The following is a 13,728-nucleotide window of genomic DNA, read 5'->3' on the forward strand; positions in this document are numbered from 1 at the left end:
GCTGTATCTAAATAAGATAATACTGGAACAGATAAAGGTAGCCGGGGAGGCGTGTGGGCGTGTGTGGATCTGCAGCTCGACATGCCAAGAACAGATGTATACTGGTAAGTAGCATTTTCCGTTCGAGGCATATGAGCTGCAGATCACACACTGAGCATAGATTGTATAGCAGTACCCACCTCTAGCGGCGACCATCAGTATCTGTTGAAGTAGTTTGAAATAGTGTTTTGAGTACAGCCTGGCCCACAGTAGCTTGTTGTTTTGTTTGCACATCTACACAATAGTGTTTTGTGAATGTGTGCGGTGTAGACCATGTGGCTGCTTTGCAGATGTCATCTAGGGGAATGTTCCCTAAAAATGCCATTGAAGCCCCTATTTTCGAGTAGAGTGGGCTCTAGGAGGAACAGATAAGGTGCGTTTAGCTTTGTGATAGCAAATCTGTATGCATTTGACAATCCACCTTGCTATGCCAGATTTGGATATGGGGTTGCCTTTATGTGGTAGTGAGAAGGATACGAAAAGTTGTTTGGTTTTACGAAAAGGTTTTGTTCTTTCAATGTAATAAAGCAGTGCTCTTTTAACATCTAGAGTGTGAAGAGCTCTTTCTGCAACTGTCTGTGGTTGCGAGAAGAATACGGGCAACTCAACAGACTGGTTGAGGTGGAAGGGAGAAATGACTTTAGGCAGGAATTTTGGATTGGTTCTGAGAACAACTTTATTATGATCGAGTTGTAAGAACGGTTCTTGAATAGTTAGTGCTTGTAGCTCACTGACTCTTCTAAGGGAAGTAATGGCTACTAGGAAAGCAACTTTCCATGTTAGAAACTGTAGTTCGCATTCGTGCAGAGGTTCAAAAGGCGGACCCATTAGTCTTGTGAGGACAATGTTTAAGTTCCACACAGGGGAGGGGGGTACTCTGGGTGGAATTATTCTTTTGAGGCCTTCCATAAATGCTTTGATGGCAGGTATCCTGAAAAGTGATAAGTGTTGTCTATTTTGTAAATAGGCTGCTATGGCAGCGATGTGTAATCTGATAGATGTAAAGGCTAAGTTACATCTTTGAAGATGTAGTAGGTAACCTATGATGTGTTGAATTGACACATCTAAAGGATTGACGGTGTTGTTGTGGCAATATATCACAAATCTTTTCCACTTGGCTGCATAGCATGCTCTAGTGGTGGGGTGTCTAGCTTCTCTGATAATGTTCATACAGCCTGGGGGAAGGTTAAGGTAACCGAACTCTAAGACCTCAGGAGCCAGATCGCTAGGTTGAGCTGTGCTGGGTCCGTGTGTCTGATCACTCCATGGTTCTGGGTTAAGAGGCGTGGGGAGAGGTGTAGTTTTTGGTGCAGGACTAGAGATAGTTCCAGTAATGTGGTGTACCACGGCTGTCTTGCCTATGTTGGAGCAACTAGGATGAGGGTTAGTGAATGTTGCTGCAGTTTGCACACTACCAGTGGGATGAGTGGGAGAGGCGGAAAAGCGTACGCAAATCTGCCTGACCAATTCATCCATATCGCATTGCCTTTGGACAATGGGTATGGATATCTGGCAGCGAAGTTTGGGCATTTGGCGTTTTCGTGGGTGGCGAAGAGGTCTATCTCTGGCTGCCCCCAGCACTGGAAAAAGGGTGGAAGAACTTGTGGATGAAGTTCCCACTTGTGAATCTGTTGTGTTTGACCACTTAACAGATCGGCGATGCTGTTCTGGACTCCGGGAACATATTGGGCTAGGAGAAAAATGTTTTGAGGAATAGCTCATCTCCAAATGCTTTGCGCTAATTGGGAGAGCTGTAGGGAATGTGTCCCGCCCTGTTTCTGTATGTAGTACATGGCTGTCATGTTGTCGGTGCGGACTAGGACAGCTTTGCCTGATATTTGCTTTTGGAATGCCTTTAGGGCCAGAAAAATCGCTAGTAACTCCAGGTGATTGATGTGGAGTAACTTTTGTTGTGGAGTCCACGTGCCCTGCATGGTGTGATATAATAGATGAGCTCCCCAGCCGGAGAGCGATGCGTCCGCTGTTAACACAATCTGTGGAACCGGCTCGAGGAACTGTCGCCCTATGGAAAGGTTTTTGGTGTTCCACCACTGCAGAGAGCGAAAAGTGCGGCCGTCCACCAACACCAGATCTGTTAGCTGACCTTGAGCTTGGTTCCACTGACGTGCTAAGCACTCCTGCAGAGGACGCATTTAGAGTCTTGCGTGAGGTACTATGAATATGCAAGAGGCCATCATCCCTATGAGCTGCATGAACACTCGAGCTGTAAGTGAGAGAGTGTTGCGGCTGAAATTTTGTTAAGAGATTCCGTATACTTGCTATCCTGGCCGGACTGGGGTAAGCAAGTGCTTTGGAGGTGTCTATTGTGGCACCGATTTACTGTTGTATGTGGGGCAGTTGTAGATGAGACTTTGCGTGGTTTACTGTGAACCCTAAGTCGTGGAGTAGCTGGACTGTTGCGTGAGTGTGACGTACACATTGATTGTATGAGTTGGCTTTTATGAGCCAATCGTCCAAATATGGGAAGACGTGAATGTGTTGTCTTCTCAGGTGAGCTGCAATTACCACCAGACACTTGGTGAATACTCTGGGTGCAGTGGTGACTCCGAAAGGGAGTACTTTGAATTGGTAGTGCTGGCCTTCCACTACAAACCTGAGATATTTTCTGTGAGCTGTGTGAATGGGAATATGAAAGTAGGCATCCTTGAGATGGCAAGGAATCGCCTTGGGACAGGAGAGGAAGGACTTGTTGAAGCGTGACCATGTGAAAGTGGTCTGAGTGTATGTAGAGATTTAGGGGTCTGAGGTCTAGGATAGGTCTCAGAGAGCCGTCCTTTTTTGGGATGAGGAAATACAGGGAGTAGACTCCTGTGTTTTGCTGATGCAGTTCTATTGCATGTTTTAGTAGGAGGGAGATTACCTCCTGCTTTAGAAGTGATAAATGTTCTAATGAGATTGGGTACTGTCTGGGTGGTATGGTTATGGGAGTGGAGGTGAGTTCCAGACAGTAACCTGTTTGAACTATTTGTCTCACCCACCTGTCTGTGGTGATGGTGTTCCAGACAGGAAGGAACTGTAGTAATCTTCCCCCGACAGGTGTAGGATGGTTTGGGGGGAGCGGAGAGAAGTCATTGGGTAAGGGTGGAGGCGGTGCGGGTGTTGTTAGTTCTGCCTCAACCTTTGTTATTATTGCCTCTGTAGCCTCCTCTCTGATAATCCTTGGTGAATGTGGTTTGGGTGGGAGTCTTGTAAGACGTGGAGGGGTTGTCTGAGGAATAACCTCTGGAGTTGCCTCTGTAAGAGGAGCGACGAAACGAGTGTCTGGGAGCTTGCGATTGTAAGGCTCCCATTGATTTAGCCGTGTCAGTGTCTTTTTTCATGTTCTCGAGAGATGAATCCACGGTAGGTCCGAACAAGTGTTCCTGGTCAAATGGCTGATTTAGAATGGAAGTTTGTACTTCGGGTTTAAAACCGGAAATGCGTAGCCAAGCGTGTGTTTATGGCTCGGGAGGCGGTGTCTACCACGTCTAGAGCGCAGCGAATGGAGTTATTAGTGATGACCTTAGCCACCTGTATGAGGTCGTTAGCCCTGTTTTTATATTTGTCAGGCAGGTGCTGCAATAGGGACTCTAACTGGTCGTAGTGTGCCCAATCAAACTAGCAAACAAGCCTTGAGTGTTGGCAATACGCCATATGTTTGCTGCTTAAGATGCTGTGCATTTACTGGAAGCGTCCAAGAGTTTGGACTCCTTGTCGGGAGGTGGAGCATCCCCTGACATTTGAGAGTTAGCCCTCTTCCTGGCGTTGGAGACTACGAACAAAACCAACGGAACTTGGCCTTTAATGTATGCTGGGTCTGTTGGGGCAGCTTTATATTTCTTTTCCATCTTTGGGTTGATAACCCTAGCCATAACAGGGTCTTTAAACACTTCAGGTGCATGTTTAATTACGCTTTTTAGCATGGGTAGAATGGAGGTGGTCTTTTGTGAGATGTCAAAAGTATCCATTAAAAAATCCTCATCCACGGGGTCTGTATGTAAGTCAACCCCGTGGTACTGTGCAGCTCTGTGAAGGAGCTGGTTGAAGCCCATGGTATCCTCTGGAGAGGAAGGTCTAGAGGGATATATGTCATCCTGTGGCACGTTAGGGTCATCTGGTGTATTGTAATCATCCCATGGGTCTGGGGTATGAGGTGGACTAGGATCCCCTAGTGGCTCATCATCTGCACCCTCCCCTGTATCATCAGAAGTGTCATCATCGTCCACTGGTGGAGGAGATGGTGTAGGAGAGTGCTATGGTGGAGGAGGTGGTGGAGGAGGAGGTGGAAGAGGTGGAGAAGGGATCCTGAGAGGAGATGTCACAATGTTTCTCTTTTTAGGTGCTGGAGCCGGTGTAGGCGAGTCCAGTGTTCTCTTTTTGGAACTGAGAATCAGTTGACCAGTCTTTGGATCTTTAAGAAGAGTTTTTTGGGTGGGATCTGGCTTAAAAAGCTCTTTTGTGGGAGGCATGTCCTTCGGTGCCGATTTTTTCAGTTCCGAATGCTTGCGCGGCAACGACTGTAGAGCGGTTTTGTGCTGGTGTCCGATGCCTTCTTCGGAGTCAAGGGAGTGGTGCCGGTAGTTTTGGGTGCCGAGTGCGTCGATGCGGAGGCAGTAGTGGGCACCGCGGAGGAGTGTGGTGTCTTCTTTTTCGGTGCCGGGGTCAGAGTATCGGTACCGACAGCAGGCTGACTTGATGCCGAGTGGCCTGAAGGCTTTGTTGTTGGCTTCTTGGCCGGGCCCAGAGGCGGGGAGTGAGAAGTACTTTCTCGAAGTGCACCTGGGCCTGAAGGTGAAGGTGTGACTGAAGCCTTTTTTGGTGGTGGGGGGAGGGGGTCAGGGTCGACGGCAGTACTTACGACCCGTTGCCCAGGAGTGATGTCTTCGATGTCGGCGTCTGCTTCGGAGGCACTGACGAGGCCTTCTTCGATCCGCTCCTGTTCGGGTACATCGACGCCCTCTTGGAAGATGTCATCTGAAATGGAAGTCGACGAGTAAGCCATTCTTTTTCGGGCTTGACGATCCTGAATGGTCTTTTTGGAGCGGAAAGAGGCACAAGCTGGACAGTTTCTGGCCTCGTGCTTCGGTGAAAGGCAGAGGTTACACACCTCATGCAGATCTGTGTGGGGGAATTTCGACCCACATTGAGGACACTTCTTGAATGGAGTCCTTTCCATGAGCCAGATGTAGAGGCCCAGGTAGGCCCGAAGGCCTTCGTCGACGACCGGAATCGAGGACTTTGATGTTGTTGAGATGCGCGAGGATCAGGATCGCGATCGAAAACAATACCGTAGAAATAGGTGAAGGATTGCACGTCGAAAGTGGTATCTGTAACGGTACGGAGCTGGAGCGCGATAAACACATTCGAACCCGATGGCGGAGAAAAAACAATCTGAAGATGGAGCCGATGCCCATGCGCACAATCATCCAAAGGAGGAGTCACCTACCTCGTGACTTCCAAAGACTTTTCCAAGACTAAAACAAGTGCAAACATCCGGGCCCAACACCCATGGCGATGTAGGCTCAGTGTGTGATCTGCAGCTCATATGCCTCGAACATTAATGGTTGACTCGTGGCAGCATCCAAAGGATTGATTGAGTAGAAGAAAGAATACCTAGGTGGACAAATGCCACTGACTACTGTGACAGAGATAACGTACTAAAAGTTATAGACACCATTTCCCCTTCTGCTAAAATGCAGTCTACAGACTCAAAGTATCTCTCCCTTAATCATCTTCCAGTCACCACAAATCCCTCCATTTAGATTGTTGTACCTAGAGAGTTTGGTGAACATGTCCATCAGCTTCATTGCCTCATCTTCCTTCTGCTCCTCCGTCATGCCATCCATAGGGTTGGGAGGTTTCTCCTCCACACGTCCGGTAACTGGGTTAATGCTGCAAGCAACCAGGAAATTATTTATTTCAGATCTTGGCATAGGAAGACATGATTATATATTTTGTCCAGCAAGATCTGGGAACATATACACAGAATCTGGCTCCCACTGCCTGTCTGCAACCTATTGACTCTACTGGTCTCTTGCACTATACAGACAATAAGTTACAGGCAGGTATGGCCTTGCACAATCAGAACCCTGCCTTTACACACCTAAAGGACTAAGCACACTTGAGAAGTGAACAGGCATGTAAGATGTGGAAGAGGGATTCAGTGGGACGACTGATTGAAATCTCTTACTTGGCCTTTGCTTCCTTGTACTCTTCTGTGTCCGTATCTTCATCTTCGGAGTAATTACCCTCTGCCCGTCCTCCCGCCATCAGGCCACGGGCTGCGAGGAGACCTGCTGCATTTCCATAGCCAGTGTACTTGACAAACCGTGTCACTGAGGAAAAAGGATCATCATGAGGTCTTGTCATAAAAGTCGACACAGATCCAGGACACTGCCATGGTTTCTCAGAGCTCAAACATACTCACAGCAAATGTGTTCCCAGAGAACACATGCACTTATTGTGATATTGAGTTCTTAAAAACCCCAGACATATTAATCGCACCGATGAGACATCTGCGGCCTCAAATGTAATTGCCCGACATCTACGATATCACAGAGCTCCCACAAAGCCATCACTGCAGGAGATCTCAGACCGGTCACACATCATATCATAACCATGAGACATCAAAGGGCATCCAGACACTCAACACAGCCATGTGCTATAGAGCTCACCATCTCCAGACACTCACTAAAGCTCATATGTACTCATCATTCACATAGCAGAACACATGCACAAACATAACACATAGGATTTTTCAGAGTTAATATTCCATCATGGCATATTTAGCAGGTGCAAGGAAACAGAAAAGGAAGGCGACAGAGGAAATATATTTGAAGAGGTTGATGGGAGCTGGGAAGTCAAGAACTAGAGGCAAAGACCTACAAAGACACACGACAAGTGGCAGACTGCCTCAGACCTCCAATCACCTCAGAGACAATGGCTGCTCAGAGCTTCCAATTTTGTGGCAAGTTAGGCTGCTTCTTTTATTGGATGTATTAGAAGATATTGGGTGTGGACGAAACAGCCAGGAGCACTTTTTGAGGAGCTGACAGCAGATCTGTCACATGACTTCAGGATTTTGCTGGAAAGAAAGTAGGTTCCCGGTCTCCGAGTAGGGACGTACATGATTAGTTCATTCACACAAATGAGGACTCGAGAAGTAAACAGAAAACTACTATCAACCCGTTAGTCAAATGCAATGATGGGAAACTGATAACATCACTTCTGTACAATGAAATGGGGAAGATGTTGCTATGCAGCAATGTAACTTCAACTTATGCCATGTCAGAAGGCACCAAGAACATCATCATCATCATAACTAGACACATTAGTACTGCAAAACACAGTCTCAAAAATGAGGTTCAATTATTGTGCAGAAGAATAACTTACTTGGACACAAAAGCCTCAACAGTACACTGACAGTGATCTGAGGGATGAAAAGTGGTGTTTTCTCTAATTTCTTCAAAGGTAATAATATCCTTTGAAGCTTTTAGGCAGCATGACATCTAAGTAATAGTTCACCAATTTGAAGGCCTAAATTCAATTAATGAATGTTGAGCGTTCCCTGATGAAGCTGAAGGATGCATGAGCCTCGAGGCAATAAGCCTGTGTTTTGCACTAAATTAATGTTCCAAATATTTCAGGTTTTATGGTGAAGATTAAGCAGAAGGTCAAAGACTTGGCACCCACAACCAAAGACCTATAATGCTCTGTTGATCTCAGATATGGGCTCTCCCAAAATCTCTACATTCTTGTTTTTGTTCTGTGGATGACATGACTATGTGGAGGTGCATTGTGCACTGGTACTGATTCCATGTAGGACATAGTTCTCCCTGTAGTTGTGTGATCTCTGGACATGTCAGTCTGAACAAATAGCATGAATTTCCAGGACTGTCAAGATTAGTTTTATTCTATAACTTATTTGCTTTCCGCTGATTTATTCCCATCCCTTATTTAATAACAACCAGTGGACTCCTTGAGCTCTACCACATTCACTATATCAGCAGATCACCCAAGTACTCTCATTTGCTTCCTGTGTACATTCACACTCACCATTCTCTTTGCAAAGGATGAAGAGGAAGTCGGCTGCACAGTGCTTGACGTCGGTGTCAATATGCGTCATGAGCCGCACAATCTTATTCCGTATATGTTCCCCTACTTCAGGGCGATTTGTCACATCCCGCAGCGGGGGAAGCACCTGTGGGGAAAGGCAAGGGTCACCAGACTGACCAGAGAAATACTGCTCAAGCCCAGGGATGCAACCACCATGTTGTGGAACAGTGCTCAGAACCCTCACAATGTCAGTCATGATTCTGGTTCAATGGTGCATACTTAATGTTTTCTCACATAGTTCTCACTGTGCTGTCTGGTGCTGATCTGTGTCCACTGGTGTTGGTGCACTTAGTTAGTTATCATTGCTAGTTTTACTGGATGACTCCATGTCAACTGAACATCCAGTCCTGGGCTTTCTATTTAATAATCATTGTTACCAAGCGTGTTAGTATGAGTCGTTCTTTTGAATCAAGCGAAACCTCTAACATTGCTGAATTGTTACATGGAAGCCGAAGAGAGTAAATGCGGTCTCCTGTCCTTGACATCGAGTTGTCTGATAACCCTTGTGTTGGCGCTTAGATTAATGTTTTGGTGCGAGTATGCTTGTGTTTTTTACACATTCAGGTGCCTATATAGAAGCCCAATGTGCAGATGGGACGTCACTTTTTGTGATGTTCCGGGGGCGTACAGGGCTTAGCCATATCTAATAGGCTACGTTAAGCCACCCTGCTTTTCCTGGCCTTGTAGATATGGTGTAAAGCAAAGCAGCGCATGTTGCTGCCTTGCCTTATTCTGAGTCAAAGAGGAGTTCCAGGGGTGTTGCAGTGGGTGTTCCCTCGCAACACCCATAGGCTTGGACACTACCCCAGGTTTTTCAATATCTTGTAAACCTGGAGCAGCGGCTAAACCTTGCATCTACCTAAAGCAGGCATAATGAGGAGAAATGTTTACATTTCTGCAGCACACATAGCACGAGGAAAACGCCTCTTGTGATTGTTTTTTGTTTTTGTGCAGGAAGGGACTCCTTCCTGCACAAAAACAATCAGGCCAACAAAACAGACACCCTTGCACCATAGTGCAAGAGCGCCTGCATTGGCGCACAGCTGCCAATTGTGTGCTGGCTGATAGGACAGGAATGCACCATTTCTTGTAAATATGGTGCATTCCTGTCTTTCCGAATTAACATTGGGCAGCGCACCAAAATGACTAGCGGCGCTGCCCTATGCCAATTCTTGGTAAATATTCCCCATAGAACGAGGAAAACGCCTCTCAATATGTTTTTTTGCAGGAAGGTGTCCCTTCCTGCACAAAAAAGTTTACGCCACTAACACAGACACGCTTGTACCATAGTGCAAGGTTGCGTGCGCTGGCGCACAGCAGCTAATTGTAAATACGATGCATTCCTGCTGTTCCAAATAGACGTAGGGCAGTGCAGGAAAGCGACTTGTGGCGCTGTCCTATGCCAATTCTTTGCAAACATGCCCCCCAGTGTGCTTTCCTCCTTTGCAGTGGGTACTCTGTTGTAAGAGCACACTATACATGCTGCTTTTTCATGTAACACCTCCTCTGTGCTCCCTTTCACCAGTAGCTTCAATGTGAGCTGTTACCCTCTCACCTTGGCTCTGAGGTATGTCCTCGCTGGTCTGTGAATCCGGGCGCTCTGGGTCAAAAGAGTTAGTACAGGGGTGAGACTCTCCTTGGCCTTATGCCCCTGTGAAAAGAGATTAAAAGACGGATCATGAAGAGCAATGACACCCCCACTCCCACAAGGACTGGAGGAGCAACAGTCTCCTTGCCAGTGCTGTGTAAAGAGAGTAAACACTAGGGCAAAATATCATCCCTACCCTCAGGCTAGTAGTTGCTCTATCATTTCTTATATTACCCTGGCCCCACTGCAGGTCACTCCTGACTATGAGAAGTGGAATGGCACATCCATGTTGTGGAGGTTACTTTTGGGCAAGCCCTGCTTTTATGGTTCTGCTCTTTTTATTGGTACTGGAATAAAGTCTACCTACAACCACTGGCCAGTGGGATTGTCAAGTCAGTGAATGTGCTTCATCCGATATATATAACATAAACAAAACAGTCAACAACCCATCAAAAACTCCCTCCTTCGGCTGATCTGTAGGTTCTGTATGTGACACCTTCTATTGCTTTACACTTAAATACACCCGCCCGGAGTCTGGCCATCCAGCCGCATGCATGGCCCGCCTACAGAATTAGTTGTCTACTGTGTGGAATGAGACTGTATGATGTGGAGGATTCTAAGACATCTAAGACAGGTGAGCTCTCTAAATGCTGCTGATAGAAAGTCAATACACTGTTGTCCCCAAGTTTCTTTATTTGAGCCTTTCACTTTTCCAGGGTTTCCGAGAGCTTTTCCATGCACAGGAGCCCCCAAAGCCTGTTGAGCCATGTCCCATATTCTTTCCCCTACAGTGCTGCGATTGCCTGTCTGGGTCGGGCATAGTTCCATAGTAATTGTCCTGCCTCTCCCGGAGCATAGGAAATAGGTCTGCCTATTTGAGGGACCCAATTTAGGGCTTTGCATAGCAAGTATATGTATGTATATTCATTTATAAAGCGCACTGTAACCCTACGGGCATCCTGGCGCTGAAGTCCTGGTCAGTGTGACTGCTCTCCCCCTGCGCAGCTCCACCACCAAGTGGTGCCACCTGAGCTCTCGGTTTGCAGGGTGTTCGATGCCCTCCTTCAGCCGCAGGCTCCTACCTGCGCCTCATCCCTGGTGATCCAGTAGAAGACCACTCCTCTTCTGCTGTTCTGCCTCTGTCTCAGCCTCTCTTTGCCGCTTTCCTATTGTGCCCTCTATTTCTCTTTCTTTCGTTTTCCCTTCTATCACTTTCACTTTTTCACTTCTCCCCGCCGCTGCTTCCCCCATGGCCCCTCCGCCTCCAGCGTGTCCTTCCCACTCCTGCCTCCCAGAAGACCTCCCCCGATCCCTACTTAATGGCAGCTACTCTGCGGCCAAGCGCTGGCGTGCCAAAGGAAGCCTGTCTGTGCCCAGCGCCAGGGACCTCGGTCCTCTGACCCACCACCGCTACAGCTCCAGCACCCTCCATAATCTGGAGGGTCGGCTGCTGGCCCGAAACTGGTCCCAGGATGCTTGTTTCCGGTCCAGGGAAGACATGGCTTGGTAATTCGGGCTGGAGTGTTCCCATGAGGCACAGGGTCAAGACTGATTTGCATATAGCTGTGTATGAACTGGGGTGGCAAAGTGAGCTAAAGAATGATGATGGTTTCATCCCAGATCTGTGACTGGGAGTGAGTGTCTGAAAAGTTTCAGCACTCCGTCCTTCATCTCCTTGTGTTTGCTTCATAAAACATTTGTGTCAACATTTAGAAGTGATATGGGCCTGTAGGATGTCCATTGAATTGGGTCCTTGCCTGGTTTGGGGATTACAGTAATAACTGCTTTACGCATGGTTGGTGTGAGTGATTCAGTGGAAGAGAAGGTAATATACAAACGTGTCAGGTTTGGTGCCAGGAGTGGGCAGAATATCTTACAGAATGCTGCTGTGAAGCCATCCGGGCTAACCCCCTCCAAGGTGATGTCCGCTTCAAGGCTAGTCCACCTGCTGGGTCATGAGGGACAGTAGTGACATTTCCAAGATTTATGGCTTTATAGTATGTACAGAGAGAGAGTCTACAGTGTATAGGTCTGCATAGAATAGTCTGAATGCATTCACTATCACTTCTTTTCCACTTACCATCTCCCCATGGCCGTGTGGTAATTTGCTCTATAGTCCTCCATATGTAGCTAAGCCTCAAGTTTTCATACAAGCAGCTTTCATGCTTTTTTACCCCCTCTTGTAATATCTTTTACATAGACGTAGGAGGGAATCTTCTGTCCTATCCATGTCTGGTGCCTTGAGTATCCAGAGTTGGTGCTATACGCTACGAGAGCCTAAAAGTTTGGGCATGTCTTCCAATTCTTTCACTTTATCTTCTAGTTCATGTCTGTTATTCCGAATCCCCCCACTGAACTTTGCTGCCTGTGAAATCAGTTCCCCATGAATACCTGCTTTTAAGGTGTTTCGCGGCACAAAAATCTGTGTTTCTGGTCTATTGTTATCTTTCAGGAAATCTGCAATCTTTTGCCTAAGTAAGGCGGTGACAGAGTAATTTGTTAATATGTTATCATTCAGTCTCCATGTGCTTGAGGAAGAGTCAGTGGAGGAGTCCATTAATATGATCATGATAGGTGAGTGGTCCGAGAGGTCAAAAGTCTTGATGCTTGTGTGTTGTGTATTGGCCAAAATTTGTGTTGTACCTATAAAGTACTCCAGCCTGGTATAAGACTGGTGAGAGACGGAGAAAAATGTGTAATCCTTCTGTGTGAGGTTCTGTGCTCGCCATGTTCCTACTAGCTGCAAATCCTTCATCCACACTAAACCCCCTTTAGAAAGGGATCCTGTTTGATCCACTCATTGCAGAGAAAAGTCCATTGTTGATTCCATTGCTATATTCGGGTCCCCTCCCACTAGTACCTCAGGCTCTGGTGATGTCATGATTTGCAAGAACGTGATCCTAAGGAACCTCTCTTGAATGTCATTAGAAGTATAGATGGATCCCAGGGTGAAGGTGTGACTAACTATGGAGCGCCGGACCACTGACAATCATCAGCAGTTCAGAATGTGGGATAAGTATCTCCCCATTGAATTTGTTACTGAGGGTCGCCACACCCCTCTTCTGTTGTCACTGAAGAGCAAACGCTGTTTGGTGATCCAACAAGACTGGAGATAAGCCTAATCCCATTTTAGGAGCTACGTATATGTCACAATTCCATTCTCTTAATGTTGAGAGCAATGCTAGCCTCCTGGCAGGGAAAATGAGGCCCCTGGTGGTAAAACTCAAGATTTTTACCATTCATAAGCCATTAATCGCTCATCATTCCTGCCGAAGTGTCGTTTGTAAATCTACGTGCCTCAAGGAGGCATGGTACCAAAAGTGCATTAAATTTAGGAGTGTGCTGCCCCTCCAAATCGGATTCCCTAACTATGAAAACTGTGTCACAACAAATAACCAACTTCACTGAACCCCAATCAGTGCACCCATTATATGGGTAAGGACTGTATGCCCAGTCCATTATGTCAGCGTGTGTGTCCATCCAAGTCTCTTAACTCTTCTCCCCCCACACAGCCGCGCATTGTACTATATTACAGTCAGCCATCCCCTGTATCTCTCTTATTCCTTCATTTAAAAAAACATTTTTTTTATTGATTTTCTACCAACAATCAAATATGCAGCATCATTAACACATCTTCGTTTCCAATACTATATAATCCTCACTGCTTCCCCCAGTCCCCTCCGCCCCTACCACCAGTGCGCCTATGAAACCTTTACTTTATGACCAATTATATGCTTCTATAGTTAGTACGGGGCTGCCATTAAACATTGTTCCTATAGCACTAGGGGCTTTAAGGCGAGAGAGAAAAAAAAATAACAAAATGGGAAAGAAAAAAACACACATTCACGTCACTGCCACTTGCCTGTAGCGGTTCGAACAACTTACTCAGATCCGGTAGCTAGGATCTCCTGTTCCTCTTCAATTGAACCCTCCTCCGATTCTGTGTCTGGAGCTTGGAGTGCTGCGATTAGGGCCTCCCACGCCCT

The 13,728-nt window shown here is 46.8% G+C and overlaps 1 protein-coding gene across 1 annotated transcript in view; it reads right to left on the reverse strand.

Annotated features, from left to right (window-relative positions):
- LOC146861006 (chaperone Ric-8A-like) overlaps positions 1-13,728 on the reverse strand; it is a 150,751-nt gene that overhangs the window by 53,923 nt on the left and 83,100 nt on the right. Inside the window, exons 6-9 of the mRNA XM_085644963.1 lie at positions 9,710-9,805; positions 8,095-8,239; positions 6,230-6,374; positions 5,812-5,931 (exon numbers count right to left, since the gene is read on the reverse strand). Coding sequence (XP_085501089.1) covers positions 5,812-5,931; positions 6,230-6,374; positions 8,095-8,239; positions 9,710-9,805 — 506 coding nt within the window. The remainder of the gene's footprint in view (positions 1-5,811; positions 5,932-6,229; positions 6,375-8,094; positions 8,240-9,709; positions 9,806-13,728) is intronic.

Source organism: Triturus cristatus, chromosome 3_1 (assembly GCF_964204655.1).
Source record: "Triturus cristatus chromosome 3_1, aTriCri1.1, whole genome shotgun sequence".
Classification (NCBI taxonomy): Eukaryota; Metazoa; Chordata; class Amphibia; order Caudata; family Salamandridae; genus Triturus; species Triturus cristatus.